Source organism: Lycorma delicatula, chromosome 8 (genome assembly GCF_047948215.1).
Source record: "Lycorma delicatula isolate Av1 chromosome 8, ASM4794821v1, whole genome shotgun sequence".
In the NCBI taxonomy this organism is placed as follows: Eukaryota; Metazoa; Arthropoda; class Insecta; order Hemiptera; family Fulgoridae; genus Lycorma; species Lycorma delicatula.
Genome location: NC_134462.1, coordinates 9837002 through 9859564, shown reverse-complemented (window position 1 = coordinate 9859564; position 22563 = coordinate 9837002). Strand labels below are relative to the sequence as shown.

The window sequence follows — 22563 nt, the reverse complement described above, 5'->3', positions numbered from 1 at the left end:
CCTGTTTATGTGCATGTGTTGTGTATAGTGTTAATGGTTTTACCTCTTTTATGCTTTAATAAAGTACATTATTTGCATTTATGTAGTTAATTGATCGGTTAATATAACTCTAATTAATTATAGTTTACTTTTGAATGTAAATTTTTATCCTCATCTCTAAGAATTTATAAAGCACAATCTGTTATTACAATAAATTTGTATAATTATTCTTTTTTTGTTAGTATAGGTTGAATTTTGTCTTACTTTAATAGAAGTGTTTATTTATAACATCTAGTTCATATGAAGTATATATTTTACTATATTTCTAATTTATTCTGTAATTTATCAAATGTAAATAAGCTACAAAAATTAAAGTGATAAATAAATTTACAAAAATTTGTTTATAAATAAATAAATTGTATCTGTACTTCTAAAACAATAGTTCATCCTGACTGATTAATTCAACAGCGCTCAGAAAAAACTACTGACAATAAATTTATGAAAGTTTATATACATTTTCTTTACGATTTTAATGGAATAACAGTAAAATTTACTATTTTTTATAATTTTTTGGTAACAAATGAAGATATCAACCTGATTTCTTGTGTGTGTATTCTTTACGTGAATATCCGTAAACCAATTTCTAGATTTTTGTAAATTCAATAGGAGTGATAAAAGGTAAAAAAATGTTGAACGATGGCGAACTTTTTCATTTCTGATTAAATGACATATTCAGTCGATTTTGGCTTGAAAATACTCTTCAGATAAATATCTAAAAACCATTTTCGGGATTTTAAGAGGTATGACGGAACATGGCGTGGCAGCTCAACCAACACGGTTACTATTGCCGTTTGTGCACCACAATGGTCTCTGGTTGTACAATTAAAATACATGAAGTAATTTAAAAAAAAGAGAAACAAAGTATGGTCATTTCTTAGTGATGTTTATCTGATAATGCTAAGAACCGGGTAAAATACATTTTTTACAGGGTAATATATGTACATATTTTTTACTACTAGGAAGCAGTCTGATGTTTTAAGGAAATTTAAATAATTATGCTTTGTAAGTAACACTTATATTTCATGCATAAATTAAAAAAAAAAATCATTACGTTTGGTATTAAACTGGTAACTTAAATCTGAAATATATATATTTTTGAAATCGAACGTTTCCTTGTTATTATCATTATTAAACAGCAGCAGCTGCTCGTATGTGCTTGTCAAATCTTTCCCATTTTAATTGGTCATTGAATGTACAATTGATCTTCTTGCATTAACTCTGCCTTGCGATTCTAATTGTACCCTTCATTTAATTGTTAATCTTATTCTGGACCTTGAACTCTAGCTAAAATTTAACTTTTCAATAATATTTAATTATTATTTATAGATAATTAACAGGCATAACATATAAGTTCAGTCACAGAATTAATCATCAAATTGCATATTGTTTAGGTAGCAGAAGTATGAATTAAACCACATGTTTGACCGATTATCAAACACGATTCATTGTGTTTACATCTTTACCTTATCTGGTATAAGTAATTTATTAATATTTTTTATTTCTATGCTGCTTACATAATATATCATATATTTATTACATATTTATTTATCAGTAAAAACTGCTTATGAACTTCAAAAATTGGAGATAGGTTTTTTTAATTATACATGGGCCATTATGCACAGTTATTGCTATTCAAATAAAATAAATTAATTTGAATAACAACTTTTCATAAACTTGTAGTATTTTCCAGTAGAAAATACTGTATCTATTGTAGAAGAAACACTGAATGGGAGATCTGCTTGAACATGATTGAATGTTTGACCTTGATTCTTGTAAATAAAAATGGCAAAAGAAACAGGGAATTATACATTTAAATTGAAATCGTAGATCTATAGGCATGAGAAATTCAAGAAGTAAATGCAATTTCTCCAGCGCAGGCCAGTCAGAATTATAGCTTTAATTTATTGTTTTGTATGTATGCAAAAACTGTGCATTACTTTTGGGACTTTTTTTACCTTCGTAAAAACAGGTATAAAGTATAAATAACGCACAGTGGCTCATAATTCACAAATGAAAATAAATAGCCTCTCCTTGGTGGAGTCACTACACCACCAAACCTACTGTTTTCATCATCTGGTGGTCCAGGATTTAAATGGCAATCTTCATATGCTAGAAAAGTCCTTTTCCATATCCCATGGATAAGCTACAAGCTGATGTAAGATCATCAAGCAAAAAATATAGCAAGAAGTAATTTTTTTGGTACAAAAACTGTCATTTATTTTTCCACAGTCACCATTTAGCTACAAATTTCTCATTCCATTGGTGAAAAATGATGACAGCCTTTCCTTCATCTACAATCTCACTCCATCCTTCAGTTCATCCATGGTGAAATGAATACCTTTAATATCCCTTTACAATGTAGGGAGAAGTGAAATTGCAGGGTACCAAATCTGGTGAGTATGGCAGGTGTGGAATTGGAATAACATCAAATTTCAACTTCAAAAAGGGTTGAAAGCTATGAGTTTGGCTGAGCATTATTATCGGCTCCATGGATTGTCAATCACGATTCCTAAGGTGTTTTAACATCTTTATGTATATATCACAGAATTTATAATCCACTTGCCTTCCCAGTAGTTAGTCACAAACGCATTAGAAATCACAAAACGCTGTCAAGAGAATTATTAGTTTGAATTTTTTGATTGTGACAAACCACAGAACTGGTATTTAATGTTCTGTAGTTTTTTTTTGGGTCGTAATGATGCAACCAAGTCTTGCCTTCCATCGTAATACTGAAAAAAAAGTCATCTTCCTCATCATGTTAGTTGCAGAAGCTTTCCCCAATATTCCTTTCCTAGTTGCTTGTTCTTTTTTATGGCAACCACCATGAACAAACAGATTTATGGTAGCCAAGTTGTGCAATTTGTTGTAATTGTTCTTTTGATATGTCTAATTTTGTGATGATACTTTCATTTTGAACAATTCATCCACCTCCTTTTGGTGCTACTCATCCGTCACAGAAAACTGGTCGATCACTACAAGGTTCATACTCAATTTTGCTTTATCAACTTCTAATGCACAAAATTTTATTGCCCTCACAGTGCCCCCAGAGTAATGAACAAGAAGAGAGGGATAAGAGATAGAGTATTTCAAAATGGATAGCAATAGAATCATTGAAATAAGGATAAAATCAAAACCTAAGCCAACAACAATTATTAACATCTATATGCCTACAAGTGCCCATGATGATGAGGTAGTGTATATACAAAGAAATTGACAAAGTAATTAAACACATAAAAATTTAATAATAGTTGAAAATTGGAATGCAAGCATTGGAAAAGGGAAGGAAGGACTAATATTGTGGGTGAATATGGGCTGGGCAAAAGTAATGAAAGAGGGGACAGACTTGAGTTTTGTGTGGAGTATAATGTAATAATTGCCAACACCAAGTTTAAAAATCATAATAGAAGAATATACACATGGAAAAGGCCAGGTGATACTGCAAGGTATCAGATAGATTATATCATGGTTAAAGAAAGATTTAGAAATCAACTCATTGACTACAAAGCTTATCCTGGAGCAGACATTGATAGTGACCATAATATAGGGATAATGAAATGTAGATTGTTGTTTAAAAACCTGAAGAAATCTTTACATAGAACTAGCAGTTAATGAAGTTAAAGAAAAGTTTAGATCCAGAGTAACAGTGCAAGGTGAAAAGATAAAGATGCTATGATTTGCTGATTGATATAGTAATTCTTGCAGAGAGTAAAAAAGATTTAGAAGAAACAATGAATGGCATGGAAGAAGTCTTATGCAAAAACTACAACATGAAAATAAACAAGAATAAAATGAAAGTAATAAAATGTAGTAGAAATAATTTAGATGGATCACTGAATATAAAAATAGGAAGAGAAAATATGACAGAGGTAGAGAAGAATTACTAAAGATGGACAAAGCAGGAGCAATATAAAATGCCGAATAGCAGTGGCAAAACGAGCTTTCAGTCAGAAAGATAATTTGCTTACATCAAAAATTAATCTAGACATCAGTAAAGCATTTTTGAAAGTATATGTTCGAAGTGTAGCTTTATATGGAAATTAAACTTTGACGATCGGAATACCTGAGAAGAAAAGATTAGAAGTTTTTGAAATATGGTGCTACAGGAGAATGTTAAAATCAGATGGGTGGATAAAGTGACAAATTAAGAGGTTTTGCAGGAAATTGATGAAGAAAGAAGCATTTGGAAAAATATAGCTAAAAGAAGACAGACTAATAGGCCACATGTTAAAGCATCCTGGAATAGTCGCTTTGATATTGGAGGGACAGGTAAATGGGAAAAATTGTGTAGGAAGGCAACATTTAGAATATGTAAAACAAATTGTTAGGGATGTAGGATATAGGGGTATACCAAAATGAAACGACTAGGACTAAGTAGGGAATTTTAGAGAGCTGCATTATACCAGTAAAATGAAGAAAAAAAATCCAGCAGTAGAAAAAAGATCATATCCCCCTAACAATATACAAAATACCACAAAGATGTTCACAAAGAAAGATGAAATCAGTCAACAGCAAATACAAAATGGTCCTGTTAGTAAATTTTATATTATTACAAGTACAGCAAAAGATCTAACATGAGGTGAAAAAATTACAACCATACATTATTATAGGCTGACTTCTTGATAATGCCTATTTTTTTCTTACATTTCCTTTTTTATATATGTTATTTAAAAAAAAACAACAACTTTGTTTCAAGTAAATATTCACCTACAAAATTGAAATTGATTTTTAAGTGAAAAATTAGTTTTACATACACGCTTATCATTTAGATTGTCGCACATTTATAAATTCCACTTCTATTTTTATTATTTTGATGTGGTTTATTGGATGCTATACTATACTTGTTAGGTTAATTTTTCAACCTTAAATTTATTATTCTTATTAACTGCTCATAGTATGTATGCCCTATTTTGTAGAAATTTTACCACATCCATTTTCTTTAGTTGTTTTTTTTTACAGTTTTAGAGTATACAAACGTTCTATGTTAAAATGCTCTGCCTTAACAGATTTCTATGATTCTGAATTTTTAAAAATATTTTTTTATCGATTATTATAGGTTTTGTGAATTTGTAATGTTATTGCTCTTTAACAAATATAAATATACTCAAAATTACATTTATAAAAACAAGGAAATTGTACTGAAAAATTGGTTACACCATCATGTAGTATTACAATAAATGATAAATAAGGTAATTACATCTCTTCGGTCTTTCATTTTAATTTACTTCCACTTGAACCTTTTATTTTCTCCAAATTGTGAAATGACTGGCAGATGTGTAGTGTACTGCTCATTGTTTACCAACTCCCATACATTTTATAAATTCTTTCTTGGGAAAATTCATTTGCCAATTTTAGTATTTCTACAATTAACAATTATTTATATAATGCCAGACAATTTCCCTACGTGATCAATGTGGATGGCCATCAATGGATGTAAAAATAATTTGATAAATTCTTCCTTAGGGAGATTCATTACTGATTGTACTATTTCTACAATTCTTAAACAATTATTTATATAATGTCTAGGGTAATTTGCTAAGTGATCAATGCGAATGGCTGTTTATTCTATTTGAGAAGATCATTTCCTGAGGAAATTGTATATTCTTTGCCTTCAGATTTTTTCTTTATGAATTTCATTGCCAGCTTTACTATTTAATACATTTCTAGCTAGTTTTCAAAATCTGCAGCGATTTCTATAAATTTCCAATGGAAAATACAGAAATTCAAATGTAAACATTATATATATATTTTTTTTTTATACAATTCTTTAATGTTAATAACATCTTTTTAAAAATGTAATTTTGGGAAAATGATACAACATAAGAATGAATAAACACCACTGATGAATTTTCAAAAACTTACCAATCTACTTCTCCAAAAATCATAAAACATAAAACATACTTTCTAAAAAAAAAAAAAAAAAAAAAAAAAATTTAATAAGAGAAAGTACTCTTTAGTTAAGCACAATTATATTTTATTCATACTAAACTCATATAAAAATGGTTAACAAACAGTAATGCAGTAAAACTTGTATAGGAGAAACACAGGCAAGTAAATGATGACTTAAAATGCAAGCTGGCTGTTAGCCTGCATGGGCATTGTAGAAAAATGAGCATTACTTAATGAATGGCGGTAAACACTTACAGTAGAATGGCAGTATAATCACAAATATTTAATGATAAGTTACAAACAGCAGCAGTACAGTAAATGAAAGATGCAATAAAATTTTGTGCTCTTTAATACCTTTTTTAAATATATATATATATATATATATATATATATACACACACATATATATATATATATTTTTTTTTTAACTTTATTTTACTGATTTTTAAAAAAAATATAATGAAATTTTTATAAGGATTTTAATTGCATTATTATTAATTACTGAACTAGAATAATTGTTTTATTATAAACCCGTACGTACATAATGTATATATTTTATTTATTTTGTAACAGATGTATTTTTAACCAACAAATAACAGGTCAAAGTCTATACAAAACAGTCCAACTTTTAAACTAAAGTTCACATTAAATCCATTTCTTGCAATATACCTGGCAGAGTGTGGAGAGATCTTATGGTGATTCGTTCACTGAAAAAAAACAAAAAAAAAATCAAATAAAATGTAAAATATCTGTAGTCGATATAGTCAGTATATTTTGATGCACACAAACATTAAGAACAGCATATACATTTCTCAGGTTCACAAGGAAACAGTAGTACAACACAAACTTTAATCCATGGAGGAACTTTTCTCTATGAACAACTATATTACATTTTTCCAAAATTGGTAAATTGTGCAGCACTTACCATTAATACATAACAAGGATACAGAAAGAAGTACAACACAAACTTTCTCTATGAACAACTATATTACATTTTTCCTGAATTAGTTAAATTGGGGAGCACTTACCATTAATATATTAACAATTTACTGTTTAAAAAAAAAAAATTTGACAATATTAATTAAATTTAAATAAAATTTATTATTACAGAATTAATGTGTAACTTATAGCATGATGGTTAATATTAAGGCTACTAAACACTAATGTACAAATAGTCACAAAAATATCAACAAACATGAGTTATTACCTTCAAACTTGCGTATTCATATATGTCTTCTACTGGAGTAATTTTTTTTTCTTTACATAGAAAACATCCTAATTCCTTAACTCTAATATAAAATTTAGACTTATTTCCTTGACTTGGAAAAACAACTTTTTTAATCAGAATGGAAAGTCGTCACAGACTTTCTTAAAAAGTGTCAGCATTAACACACACTCCTGTTCCTATTTATAAAATTAAATGCCCTTTGCTAATTGAATGCATCTACTCCTTTCCACATCAATCAATTTACATCCTATTTCAACCAAGCCAATTCTAACTCAGAAGTCAAATTGTACAGTCTGTTGATTTACATCTGCTACAGAAATCTTTCATTGTATATGACTGATTTTTTAACAATTTCATAATATATGTGCTCAGTAAAGTTGACTTGTGGGATACCCTGAACTTATGATTACTTTTCAACACATACATGTACTCTTGGTTCTATCCATTCTTTGTTCCTTTATTTGTTTGTCTGTTAGTAATATTGGATCTTGATGTTTCCCTATAATGACCTGTTTATAGTTAAAAATTGACTTAAAAATGAATATAAGTAATGCACATTTTTAAGCTTCATTTTATTTTTTTTTTTCCGCCCATCAGGCTGGTCTAGAGGTTAAATCGTCATCGCAAATTGGTTGTTTAACAGCTGATATTCTAAGTCGAAGGTTCTGAGCCTACCAAAAGTTAGTTGCTTTTATAGGGGTTTGAAAACTTTTTTATGTTTAGCCTCTGGTATTACTTCAGAGGATGATACGTACCAATGTAAATGAAGTGTAGCCTTGTACAGTCTCAGGTCAGACGGCCAGTCCTGAAAAGTGTGGTTAATTGAAACCCAATCCCTTAAGAACACTGGTATTCACAATTTAGTGGGTTTGAATACTACAGTGGATACCATGTACTTTTGGGGTTGAATTTCAATTAACCACACATCTCAGGAATGGTTGGATTTCAATTAACCAAACCACACATCTCAGGAATGGTTGGCCTGAGTGTACAAAACTACACCTCATTGATAAGTCATACATAACCTCATATTATTGGGTTGTAGAGGATTGCTTATTGTTCACTAGTTGAAAAGATTGCAACGTACACATTAGCAAGTAATAAGTAAATAATTTTATATTTTTTGTTGAACCTTGAAAATGTGTAAGCATTCTTTAAACTACACTGTCATGACAAATAACCAACTATTTGATGATGCTCTTTATGATTTTGTAATTTTACACCTTATTTCACATATCAGTCTTCACAAAGAACTCCAAATATTTTTTTTTAGGCTTATACACAATGTAAGCTTGTAGTGAAGCAAATTCGAAACATTGTTTTTAGTTATTTAAATAAGTAAACTGCAACTGTTTGTCTTTAATTTAATAACTCTGTTAAACATCAAATTAATTTATTTTTACTTTCTTTTCTTCATAAAGCAACTTTTAAAATACTTGCTATATAGATTAAGTACTTGCAGGAGTAATTTTTAACAAATTCATAAATTCAATACTGACATGTAATGCATCTGCAGATGAAGGTGTTCCAGCTTCAGCTTCTGCTGAATCAGAATCTTCAATTTTTCCATGAATATTATGTAAAGGTACCTCACCAGCAACATTAAATGATGGAGAGTTGAGAGATAGAGACATCAGAGATGAGACGTTTATTTGCTGTGATGTTGAAATCTTCGGCTGCTTCCTTTTTTGTGATTGTAGTCTTGTCAGTATTTCCACTTCCTTATATAGGGTGAAAATATTCTCTTCCAGATTACTATTAATCAATCTAAGTTCTTTGCTTTTCTTTTCAGCAGACAGTAAAAAACAAAAAAAATAAATATTAGTGATGAATTCATTAGAAACAAAGTATAAAAATATGTGGCAAAAAATGTACTTAAACATCAGAATAAATTCAGACCACCATAAAGAATATATTTGGGGATAATGTATTAATTAAACACTTATCTGTCAACTAATGTGGAATGAATTATTAACCAGCAGTTATCACAATTAGATAAGATTGATCACTAGGCTCAAGATAGAAATTCTTTAATGCACCATGTCAATCTTCACCTTTTTTCTCTTCTTTTAATAGATTAGTATATTCTACTAATTTGTTTAATGCTGTTTATATCAATACTTCTCTCATGACAAACCTATCCAATTGGATCATAATTCTTAACATTTTAAGTGTGTATCAGGAATTCTCCATTATGTGATCGATTAAAAAATATAACATGCCTGTCAAATACAATATTATCTGTCAAAGATGGTTCTTTCTTTAACTTTCCTGTCAATATAGCAGCTATAGCTATACAGAAGGGAAAGTATGGTGATTGGTAAAAAATTGGGCATATCTGGTTTTTACCGAATCTTGATGAACGGACTCCTAAGAACCTCTCAGAAAACTGCAAAATGGCATTGAAATTTCTGTGACAAAATGTGCATATGTATTTTGGCATGTAAATCGCCTTTTATCTCCAGAACTACTTGACCAATTTTCATCAAACTTGGCTAAAATATTTCTATAGCAGGGACATTGATGCTATTATAAATTTCAATTCAAAAGGTCACGGAGTGGGGGAAACAAAACCGTCTCCAGATTTTGATCCCCACCCCTAAACGGTTTTAATTTTGAAGAGTTACAGTCTTTTTCATTGCAGTTTTTTCTATTAGCATCTCATTGGATCCACAAATTTGTTTCCTACCAAAGTGGGGGGTCTTAATCCAGCCTACACATACTCCACATCCCACTTAGTGGCTGGACTACTGCTGTAGTCATCTGCTATGTTGTGATGTCACAGGTGAGCTGTAGAATTAAACAAATGAATAATATTTAAAGTGTAGAAATTTATTTAAGTGGCCAATAGTACTGCAACACCTGCGTGAATGAAATGCGGTATGCATGCGCACTTCAGTTAGAATCATTGAATTAAATAAACAAAAAATATTGTATTTAAATAAAATTATAAACATTTTAAATTAAGTTGTACGTGTGTGTGTAAGCCATGCATCCGAAAAAAGCTGCGTAGGAAAGTCCTACAACTGTGTTGTAAGCTTTTTTCCTTTCATAGTATTTTGTAATAACCAAGTCTGAATCCTCAATATCGTCAAATTACTGTTAAGAGATGTCCTCTTGAGATGTTTTTGAGACTAGTGAAAAGTCCAATCTGTCCACTAGAAAGAGAGCACAAGACTGTTAACCAGAGAAGCATCTTTTTCAGTTTGTTCATTAAGTAATGACCTTCCTAAGAAATAGAATCACCAGGCTGTTAAAAATTCCTAGCAGTCTGCATCCTCTTGTATTCTCTATGAGCAGACAGGAACATGAGTTTTTGTGTCTGAATTTTCCAGTTTTCCCTCTTCATAAAATGAACACTCTGTAACATGTCAAATTACATGCCAGTTGTCACCCTTAAAACTGGTATAATGATGTGACTTTATATTCTCAGTTTCTTCATTTCTCAATTCTAATACATTTTGGGTATTACTAGGACTTCTAACATATCATTTTTATATTCCTGAAATCCTGACAATTAATTGAAGCATTGTCTTAGATTCAGAACATACAGGTGGAATGACAAGATCACCTCATTTATTTTGGTGGGAATGTCATAACAAACTTAAGAATCAGCGTGGGAATGGGCTTTAGCATAATCTTCTCATGCTTAAATTTCACCAGACATTTGTCCCACATTATTTTAACTCTTTGAAAAATAAAATATTTAAATGATAAACTCAACAGATCATAACAAAAAATCACATTTCAATTTGTGTTCAGAATAGGTCGTAGGGGGGTTTGAAACACAACGGGTTAATTCCATGTTATTTAGCTTCAATAAATAGTGGTACTTCTTTTTGTTTTTACTTCCGTGTACAAAATAAAGTACATATTGTGATTGTGAAAGACTTCGGTTTTCAGATTTCAACAGAAATATCTATTTTGACCATCCCTGAATTTATTTTGACTAGTTTTGGCATGACGTCTGTTTGTACGTACCTATGTATCTCACATAACTCAAAAACAATTAGCCATAGGATGTTGAAATTTTGGATTTGGGACTGTTGTAACATCTAGTTTTGCACCTTTTGATTGCAATCTACTGGACCAAAAGTGTCCAAAAAAGCCAAAGTTCCAACAAAACATTTGGATTTTTTTTTAACTGCAGTAATAAGACCTCATTGAGAGCTTTTCAACGATATATAATAAGAGGTACTTATTTTCATTGGTTCCAGAGTTATAGGCAAATGAAATATTTGGATCTTATAAGGGGAAGTCACATCGATTTGAATTGGACTTCATCTCCTTTTTTTAAATTTAAATACAGTGTAACCCCGTTATAATGTGGTTATCGCGGGACTTACGTGACACCCGCGTTATAGGCTAACCGTGTTATTTCGAGAGGTAAATTTTAAATTACAAAGGGGATCAATTAAAAAATTGACAAAAAATCAAGCAATAATGGTTTAATGAAAAAAGCCAATATAGTGTAATGTGTAAATACATAGAAACAAGTAAGTGGAAAGATACAATATTTTTCCTTTGAATGTGAATTATTTTTAAAAATAAGAAGTTATTGTTTTTTGTTTTGCAGTTGTATGTTTCTTCTTTATAATATATGACTTTACACTTTGTAAATGCAATAAATGATGATCATCACTATTATTTTGTTGCTCCATCCATGTTATTACGCTATTTATATTTTCCAGAAATTTTATCGAGGGTGTAGACCTCTCTGTAATAGTGACCTGTTACAGAGAGGTAGGGGAAGGTGTTGCAACCTTCCTCTTCTTCCTACGACAAATTATCGTTAGGTTGTAGAATGGAGTTTACAATTTCTTTGTTGGTCATGTAATGGGCAACGGGTGTTTGATTGTCTTCTTGAACCCACTTATTGAGATCACTTACAGACAATTCTTGCCCGGTTGAATTTGAAAATTCCAGTGCATGTTCATCAGTAAAAATATGAACATTTCCTGTTTGAATGTCTTCTGTATTACTCCGTGACAATACCGACCAACAATTTTTAATTGTAATAGAATTTACGTTAGTCCATACGATACTGTTCCAGTGCTGTATACAACGCTTTTTAATGACACAGTTTTAAAAAATTCTGTTACTTGTAATTCTGAGTTAATGATAGTGATCAGCAGCTCTCACCCGTAATATGCTTTAAATGACTGAATAACTCCTCAGTCTACTGGTTGGAACAAAGATGTGTTTTTGAGTAAAAATATTCTGATTATTTTCCCATCTTTAGATTTCAGCAAGTCAGAAGGGGGATGAGCAAGGCAACTGTCAAGAAGTAATAAAGCTTCTTCTTCCAATTTTCGAACTTGTAAATAATTTTTAACACAAGGCATAAATTCGTTGTTAAACCATGTTAAAAAAATATTTCACGTCATCCAAGCACTTTTACTATTTTTAAAAATAACCGGTAATGAATTCATATTAACGTGTTTGAAGCAATGTGCTGGCATAATTGTCAATGAGCAACAGCTTCAATTTATGATTTCCTGACGCATTGGCACACAAAAGAAAAGTTACCCTTTCTTTGTTCATTTTCATACCAGATTTACTCGGTCCCCGTTACACATCTAATGTTTTTGTTGTTCAAAGCAGTTACATCACAATTATACAACTGTTATTATCACTGAAGTTATTCTCTTTTATTACCGATTGTAATATTGTTTGTGAAAAATGTTCGACTGCCATCGCATCTGCTGAACGAGATTCTCCTTTGACATTTACTTGGCCAATGCCATGATGGATTTTTCCATCAAGATAACCAACTGCAAGAAGCACTGAATTCTTTTTCATTGTTAATTTGCTCATGAAAATTTAGTGCCTGAGCTTGAAGTATGGGCCCTGATAACAGCACACCTTCACTCAGTTTTTGCGATCGAGTCCGACTGTTTCATCTACCGAATCAATAAAAGAATCCAATTTATCTTCTTCTGTCACCCAACCATGTGTATAGTAGTACCTTCAGGGACACCGAATTCCCGGAATAAACTGGGTTTCGAACAACCTGCCTTAACCTATTCAATAATTTCTCATTTTTTCTTTACAGAATATGTTTTTCGTTTAGACATGTTAGGCAAACACGAATGAAAACAACACTACAAAGTCGAATAAATTAACTAGAGTAATAAACAATACTGATAAATACAGTAAAAGCAGCTCGGAATAAATCACAATATGTAATAACATTCAGATACCTGTACAGGCAGCACATTGATAGTTTTATCACTGTTACACGAAATGAGTCATGTTCATAAGAATAGATATATATCATAGAATTTCTCCTATTACTGTATTAGAATCATAGTTTTGTTTTATTGAATCATGTTTTTGGGAATTCCAAGGATTTAAATTTGGTTGGGATCAATTGGCAGATGTTATATTAGAAGCATATTGTTGACAATTTCAAAGGATTTATGGTGGGTTTTACAACGATGTCAAATGCAGTGGTAGGGTGGCTAGCATTTCTTCATCCTATTTTATTTTTTCAGATAATCAGATAGTTTTTCGGGGACAGGTTATAATCTGCATTATAACTGTATCTGCAGTATATCAAGCCACATTATAATGGCACTGTACTCTATATTGACTAATTAATAATTATGAACTTCTGTAAAAATGTTTTACAATAAATAATAATTCAGTAATAATAACAATAAAAAAATATGAAAAGATATCAGAAGTTATCAATGAAATAAAATTTTATGTACTTTTCATTTTAAAAAAAAGTGTATATGTAATGTATATAATTTAGTAGGCGTACAAGGAAGTGATGTGTTGTCCACATCAGATTTTTTCTTTTTACTGTCAAACTTCAAAATCATTCCAGAGAACAATTTCATTATTTTGGTGTCACAAAAATCATTGTAATTTTGATAGCTTCTTAAGTAATTGACCTTCCTTCCTGAGTTCTCAGGTTTTTACTATCAATGCTAATTCCTTAATTATTTGTGCTGTCAGACAGGTCTGATTGTAGTCTCTTTACCAGCCACAGTGATATAAAGATGCAGATAGAAGGATTGACCCACATACCTGAAGATCTGGCCTGAGTTCATTCAGACACTCATTCCAAAAGTCAAATATTAATAATTCAGAAGCTCGCACATAAAAGTAAGAGCTTTAACATCAGAAGACACTGCCTGCAAAGCCTCAGCAGATCAGACTCATCTTGTTTTGATTTTCCAAATCAGTCTGCATATCATTTATAGCTAGCATAAGTTGGAGTGAATATGAATGAGAGAATAAATGTGTAAGTTGTCTGGTGCAATATGATTAAGTTAATGTTGTTTTGTGGAGTGTATGGTTATGGTTGCAATAGGTGTGTAATTTGAAAAAAGAGTACAACTAGTTTGAGTATCTGGTGATTATCACAACCTGTATTCTCAAAAATTGACAGCTCTAAATGGACCTCTAGTTTTTTCTTTCTCTGTGGTTTTTAGAGTAATTTTTCACATCTATACAGAAGTACAATGAATAAAATAATTGTTACTTTCTATATTCAGCTTCTTTAACCACTGCTATTCTAACTTTTATTTTATTTTCACTTTGCCTATCTTCTGTTAACATTGTACCTATGCTATTTATCACAAAGTACCAAAACTTATGACCAGATAAATTTAAAACATTAATTGTATATCAAATTTAAAATAAATTTTAATTTATGTAAGCGAGGTATGCTGGGAGTTCCTACACCGATATCATGATATAACTGGCAGTCTCATTGTACATTTTTAAATAATTGTTTTTCATTTACTAACGATTACTTTAGGTTAATCAAGGTAATATAGATCCGCTAGTTCATATTCCATTACAAAACAACATATGTTGTTCATTTAACCCTGTAAACTATATATATTCTTACTGGTTGGTTAGGTATACTAATTTTTTGAACAGAAGCATTAAAAATGGATATTTGAACTGGACTACCTTAAGATTATAACACTACAGCAGTTTAATATTAACTTAATATTTTAACATACCTTAAGCTGTTCAACATAATCTGTTCTAACTTCATCAACAAGACGATTCTGTTCTTTTAATGAAGCATCTTTGTCTATAATTATGGATTCAAGCTCAGCTACTCTTGATTTTAGTAAATCATAGCTTATATTCCTAGCTTCTAATTGTTCATTAAGCACTGTCATAAAAAAAATATACATAGTAAGATTAAATAAAAAAACTACCAAACTGCACTTTATAATACTACTTAACAAACAAATAGATGACAAAAATACTTAGAACAAATATAAATAATATTTATAATACTGTAATATAACTATTAAATATAAACAATATTATTAACTAATATTAGTTATAATATAACTTATAATACGTATAATGAATAATAATATAATACTTAAAATGAATATAAATAATACTTAGAATGAATAAGGTATTTATTATGAAAGAAAAGGAAAAGCAGTTGATATGACTTCTGATTTTAAAGATTCTGTACAGACTAGAGTTAACTGTACAGTCTTCACAAACATTAAATAATAAGTTTAAATATTCTATTAATTTGACAAAGATCCATTACAATTACCAGTCAGATATAAAGACACGAGTTCGATACCTTATTCATAAAAATCAATATAGTCATTTTACAGTTAAAAAATTCCATGTACACACAAGCCTGTCAAATATATTACTAACTTTCTGCAGTTGTGTGATTGAAACTAGTGTATGTATGTTATATTTCCAGATAATATAATTGCAATTGCTATACCATACGTTTATAAAAAAAAATGAAAGAAAAAACTGAAATACTGCGTTATAAAATGACGAGGGTCACTCAATAATTAAACAGACAAATAGTTCTACAGAAAAAATGGTTTATTAAATAAATACAAGTTTTTTGTTTACTTTTCCACGTAATCCCCACCAACTTACATGCATTTGTTCCATCTTTTTACGAGTCTTCTTATCCCCTCAGTGAAGAATACTTTACCTTGAACTTGAAGCCAGTTTTGTAGTTTTTTCTTTACCTCTTCATTGAAACTTAATTAAGAAGCAAAGCTTCTTCCAGCAGACCAAACAGATAAAAATCTGAAGGGGCAAGGTCAGGGCTGTAAAGAAGAATGGGGATAGGAGCTCTTAACCTTTTTTTTTAAACCTCTGAGACCACCATTAGGTACTGCTTCAGAGGATGAGGGATGACAAGTAGTGTATAAAAATGCCATGTCTGACCGGGATTCAAACCCAGGACCTCCAGATGAAAGGCTGAGACGTTAACACTCATACCACAGAGGCCAGCAGGAGTTCTCAACCTACTTTCCCAACAGTTTACAGCATCAGTTGTGTTGTGTGGCATGCTTTTCCTCTGCTATCCCAGACATTTCCTTTTCAACGCAGGCTTGACTTTGTTCTCAATCATGGCTGAGTAGTATAGGCTGTTTTATAGTGCATTGCTCCTCTAAATAATCACAGAAAATCGGACCATGGGCACTCCAAAATATGGTTAACATGACCTTACCAGCCAATAATTGTGTTTTGAATTTCTTATGGGCAGGCGATTCAGGGTGTTTCTACTGCATGCCTTGACGCTTGAACTCCGGTTCAAAATGATGTATCCAAGTTTCATCACAGGTTAAAGTCCTACAAAAATGCATCACCTTTGTTATTGAAATGATTTTTGAGTTCGGTACAAATGTGAAATCTCTTGGCTTTGTGATGAATGGTAAGCTCTCTGGGAACCCACCTTGCACAAGTCTTATGGTAGTCTGTTTGTTTTGAATGATGAAATGAGTTGTGCCAACACTTACTTGACATTTTTCAGAAATTTGTTCAACTGTAAGTTGTCAGTCTTCTTGGATAAGTGAAGCAATATGAGGATCTAACACCGAGGTCAACACTGTTACCGGACGCCCAAGTGCTGCTCATCGGTCACGCTTCTGCGGCCACTTTTAAACTTTTCCATCTACGCATAAAAATACACACAGTTCATGCAACTACTGCTGTATTGTTTATTCATCTGAGAGAATATTTCTAATGGTTGTACACTTTCTGAAGTACAAAAGTACAAAAGTACTTTCTAGTACAAAAGAATCAAGCAGATACGCCATTGTAACTAAGACTTTAGAGGTTACGTTTAAATAAGTATTAATTGAACAGCTTACTAACACTCTTGACAAGGTTGTCCACTAACACTTACAAAAGTTTCAATTGCCAACATTAAATGTTTCCTTCGCTAAAAATGTTTGTCTGTTTATTTATTGAATGACCCTTATACTTTGTCCAATATTATATACGGACTTTCTCTCAACACAAATTAATTTTTTCCAATATTATACAGTCAAATAAAAATGCATGCCTTCAATCCAACCAACATGAACAGATCTGTACACACACACACACACACACACACACACACACACACACACACACACACCAATAATATTCTGTTTTTCCTGGTAATCCAATATATTTATAATGTAAATAAAATTAATTCTGATTAAAAAATATGGAAAAAAATCTCATAAAAATGTAATTAAAACCTTGTATGATTTTGATTTTACATAAATATAATCAATTATATGTATGATATCAATCAATTGTATGATTACTAATAAACTAATGAACAGTATTTGCTACATGCCCTACTTGGAAGTAAAATAAAATAAAACACAAGCATGACTGAAAAAAAAAAAATTTTGAATCATTTCTGAAAAAATTTTGAATCATTTGAAACAACAAAATAGTAAAAAATAGAGTAACTTTAAGTGAACAGAAAAAAAAGTTTAAAAATAATTTGTCATGTCAATAGGCAGTGTATTTTAACTGGAAAAAGAAATTGGTTATTTACTTTCAACCTGTCCCTTTCCAGCTGATGTACAGCTCTGGCTAGGTGCGTCAGTGTGTCTCGACTTCTCTGTTGAAGTTCACCTCCAATAACAACTTCCCTCTGCAAAGTCTGCAATTCTTCCCTGACTTCACGACCAGCACTCAACATATTCAATGCTTGTTGCAGTTCACTGCCGGTATCAAACAGTTGTGCTTTTGTATCATTCCATTTCTTACATGTAAAAAATAAAAAAATTAGATTATTAATAATAATAATTTCAAAATACACAGATATATATGAGGGTGTATCAAATGTAAATGGTAATTTTTTTTAAATAAATTTATTGATTAGTAATAAACACAATTCATACCTTCATCAATTTTTTATATAGTCTCTTGTACAATCTGCATACTTTTGCCAATGATTTGAAAGCTTGAATATTGCTTGTTCATAAAAGGTTTGAAGACGAGTCATCAACCAATTACACACACTACTCGATGTCTTCATTGTTTTTTAATTATTCCTCTCCAAGTGATTCTTTGAAGGGTGCAGACGAAAAATAAGACACAGGGAGACAAATCTGGACTGGTGGTCGAGGGTTTCCCAGTGCATTATTTTCAATTTATACCTTGTCAAAATCATGGTGTGCAGCCTGGCATTGTCATGGGTAAGGATGAAATCTCTGATGGACATACTCAGTCTTTTGTTTCGGTAGGCAGCTTTTGTCGACTGTAGCAGCTGACACTAAGCCGCATTTACCATTCCTTGAGTGTGGAAAAAATCAATGAGTAAAAAAAATCATTGCAAGAACTTTTCTGGTTGAGAGACAGGTTTTGGCTTCACTGGGCAGCTCTCATCCTTCCTTCACCATTCCTTATTTGTCATGTTGTTTTAATGCTTTATAAGCATTTCATGCTTTTTTTTTTTTTGTCTTCAGTCATTTGACTGGTTTGATGCAGCTCTCCAAGATTCCCTATCTAGTGCTAGTCGTTTCATTTCATTATATCCTCTACATCCTACATCCCCAACAATTTGTTTTACATACTCCAAACGTGGCCTGCCTACACAATTTTTCCCTTCTACCTGTCCTTCCAACATTAAAGCGACTATTCCAAGATGCCTTAGTATGTGGCCTATAAGTCTGTCTCTTCTTTTAACTATATTTTTCCAAATGCTTCTTTCTTCATCTATTTGCCGCAATACCTCTTCATTTGTCACTTTATCCACCCATCTGATTTTTAACATTCTCCTATAGCACCATATTTCAAAAGCTTTTAGTCTTTTCTTCTCAGATACTCCGATTGTCCAAGTTTCACTTCCATATAAAGCGACACTACAAACATACACTTTCAAAAATCTTTTCCTGACATTTAAATTAATTTTTGATGTAAACAAACTATATTTCTTACTGAAGGCTCGTTTAGCTTGTGCTATTCGGCATTTTATATCGCTCCTGCTTCGTCTATCTTTAGTAATTTTACTTCCCAAATAACAAAATTCTTCTACCTCCATAATCTTTTCTCCTCCTATTTTCACATTCAGTGGTCCATCTTTGTTATTTCTACTACATTTAATTACTTTTGTTTTGTTCTTGTTTATTTTCACGCGATAGTTCTTGCGTAGGACTTCATCTATGCCGTTCATTGTTTCTTCTAAATCCTTTTTACTCTCGGCTAGAATTACTATATTATCAGCAAATCGTAGCATCTTTATCTTTTCACCTTGTACTGTTACTCCGAATCTAAATTGTTCTTTAACATCATTAACTGCTAGTTCCATGTAAAGATTAAAAAGTAACGGAGATAGGGAACATCCTTATCGGACTCCATTTCTTATTAGGGCTTCTTTCTTATGTTCTTCAATTGTTATTGTTGCTGTTTGGTTCCTGTACATGTTAGCAATTGTTCTTCTATCTCTTTATTTGAACCCTAATTTTTTTAAAATGCTGCACATTTTATTCCAGTCTACGTTATCGAAAGCCTTTTCTAGGTCTATAAACGCCAAGTATGTTGGTTTGTTTTTCTTTAATCTTCCTTCTACTATTAATCTGAGGCCTAAAATTGCTTCCCTTGTCCCTATACTTTTCCTAAAACCAAATTGGTCTTCTCCTAACACTTCTTCCACTCTCCTCTCAATTCTTCTGTATAAAATTCTAGTTAAGATTTTTGATGCATGACTAGTTAAACTAATTGTTCTGTATTCTTCACATTTATCTGCCCCTGCTTTCTTTGGTATCATAACTATAACACTTTTTTTGAAGTCTGATGGAAATTTTCCATTTACATAAATATTACACACCAGTTTGTATAATCTATCAATCGCTTCCTCACCTGCACTGCGCAGTAATTCGACAGGTATTCCGTCTATTCCAGGAGCCTTTCTGCCATTTAAATCTTTTAATGCTCTCTTAAATTCAGATCTCAGTATTGTTTCTCTCATTTCATCCTCCTCAACTTCCTCTATAACACCATTTTCTAATTCATTTCCTCCGTATAACTCTTCAATATATTCCACCCATCTATCGACTTTACCTTTCGTATTATATATTGGTGTACCATCTTTGTTTAACACATTATTAGATTTTAATTTATGTACCCCAAAATTTTCCTTAACTTTCCTGTATGCTCCGTCTATTTTACCAATGTTCATTTCTCTTTCCACTTCTGAACACTTTTCTTTAATCCACTCTTCTTTCGCCAGTTTGCACTTCCTGTTTATAGCATTTCTTAATTGCCGATAGTTCCTTTTACTTTCTTCATCACTAGCATTCTTATATTTTCTACGTTCATCCATCAGCTGCAATATATCGTCTGAAACCCAAGGTTTTCTACCAGTTCTCTTTATTCCGACTAAGTTTGCTTCTGCTGATTTAAGAATTTCCTTTTTAACATTCTCCCATTCTTCTTCTACATTTTCTACCTTATATTTTTTACTCAGACCTCTTGCGATGTCCTTCTCAAAAATCTTCTTTACCTCCTCTTCCTCAAGCTTCTCTAAATTCCACCGATTCATCTGATTCATGCTTTACGAAGTGCAAAAAGAGAAATATAAATGGTGAATTCAGATGCAAGTGCAAGTAACATGAATATTATACATTCATAGCAAATATAAACATAATCACTTTATTAAAATCATTTAAAATAACTGTCTAAGTGTAATATTTTTATAATAAGAGGATGAATCAAATATTAACTGGAATTTTTTTTGTCATTGACGCACAGCTAATTGAGAGGGGCATATGGCTTTTCAGTGTTGTACAAAGGGCAGCATGGAGGGGATCCGAGTCTTAGAAAGCCAGCTCACTCACTACCTTTTTATAGTCAGTATCACAATGTCAGAGCAGGAAGTATCATCGCGTGCTGTGCAACATATTATTATTAAATTTCTCACGGCAGAGGGTATAAAACCATCTGATATTTTTAGAAGACTTAAGGCACAGTTTGGGAACACACACTTAAAAAGACTCGTGTAAGATTGGCATAAGCAGTTTTCGGAAGGACAAGAACTAGTTGAAAATGAAGGTCACCAATGTTGTCCAAGGCAAGTGCTACTGTTAAAAACGTTCTCGTGGTTCACTGCCTTATCAAGGGCGACCAGCCTTGTTAACAATTGACCTTAGTCTGCAATTAACAATTGCAGAAATTGCTTCTCAGATCAGAATAAGGCATAGCAGTGCTCAGGCAATCATTATTGGCTATCTGGATTTAAGAAAGAGGCAGCATGATGGGTCCCTTGCCTTCTCACCAAACATCAGAAGTTCTATCAGCTAGAGGTGTGCCAGTGGTTGTTAAGTCATTACCAAGCTGAAGGAGAATTTTTTTTCCACCGAATCATGATCTGCGATGAAACTTGGGTGTACAATTACACTCCAGAATATTTTTTCTTTTTCTATTTAGCCTCTTGAACCACCATAAGGTATTACTTCAGAGGATAATATGTATGAATGTAAATGAAGTGTAGTCTCGTACAGACTCAGGTCGACCATTCCTAAGATATAAGGCCAACCACCAAAGAACACTGGTATCCATGATCTATTAATTAAATCCTCATAAAAGTAACTGCCTTTACATCAAAACAGGCAAGTATGGAGTGGTGAAAAAAAGGGAGAAACTGCACCCATTAAAGCCAAAACTCAACTGTCAGCTGGAAAGGTACTGGCCACAGTATTTTTTGATTTCAAAGGAGTTTTGCATGTCGATTTTCTCCATGAATGTCATATAGTGAATTCTGCAAACTACTGCCAACTTTTGGACAAAGCAAAACTCACATGTCGTCAAAAAAGATATCAATTCAAATTTGAGATGTCATTCTGCTTCACAACCAATGCTCAGCCCCATGCCATGGCTCAAACTCAAGAATTTATTCTGGACTACACTGGAGCACTCTCCTTACAGTCTGGACTTATTGCCCTGCGATAAGTCTGGACTTATCACTTTGGGCCATCAAAAGGACTTGAAGTCATGCCCACATTCATTTTACGATAGTAGGATCAAAAAGCTACCTATCCACTGGGAAAAGAGTTTCCAAATGAGTAAATTATATAGAAAAATAATATTATATGTAATTTTATTAACCTTCAATAAACTATAAAACAAAAATTATGGTTTATATTTGATTCACCCTC

The 22563-nt window shown here is 31.7% G+C and overlaps 1 protein-coding gene across 2 annotated transcripts; it reads right to left on the bottom strand.

The window, feature by feature from the left end:
* Positions 1–6370: 6370 nt before the first annotated feature.
* Positions 6371–18057, bottom strand: LOC142328779 (uncharacterized). Of its 2 annotated transcripts, none has more exons than XM_075372806.1 (4): positions 17961–18057; positions 15139–15296; positions 8653–8937; positions 6371–6632 (listed from the first exon to the last, which is right to left on the bottom strand). In XM_075372806.1, coding segments are annotated over exons 1-4 (447 nt in total). In that variant the 5' UTR covers positions 17962–18057; the 3' UTR covers positions 6371–6629. The 2 variants fall into 2 exon arrangements, with proteins under 2 accessions (XP_075228921.1, XP_075228920.1); XM_075372805.1 differs by lacking the exon at positions 17961–18057 and adding an exon at positions 16921–17039.
* Positions 18058–22563: the final 4506 nt, after the last annotated feature.

What these genes read in the sequence shown, in the direction of transcription:
- LOC142328779 (XM_075372805.1), bottom strand. An exon ending in ATTATGTTGAACAGCTTAAG is followed by an intron (nt 8,938 to 15,138) that starts GTATGTTAAAAT and finishes TCTGCTGAAAAG; the next exon opens with AAAAGCAAAGAACTTAGATT.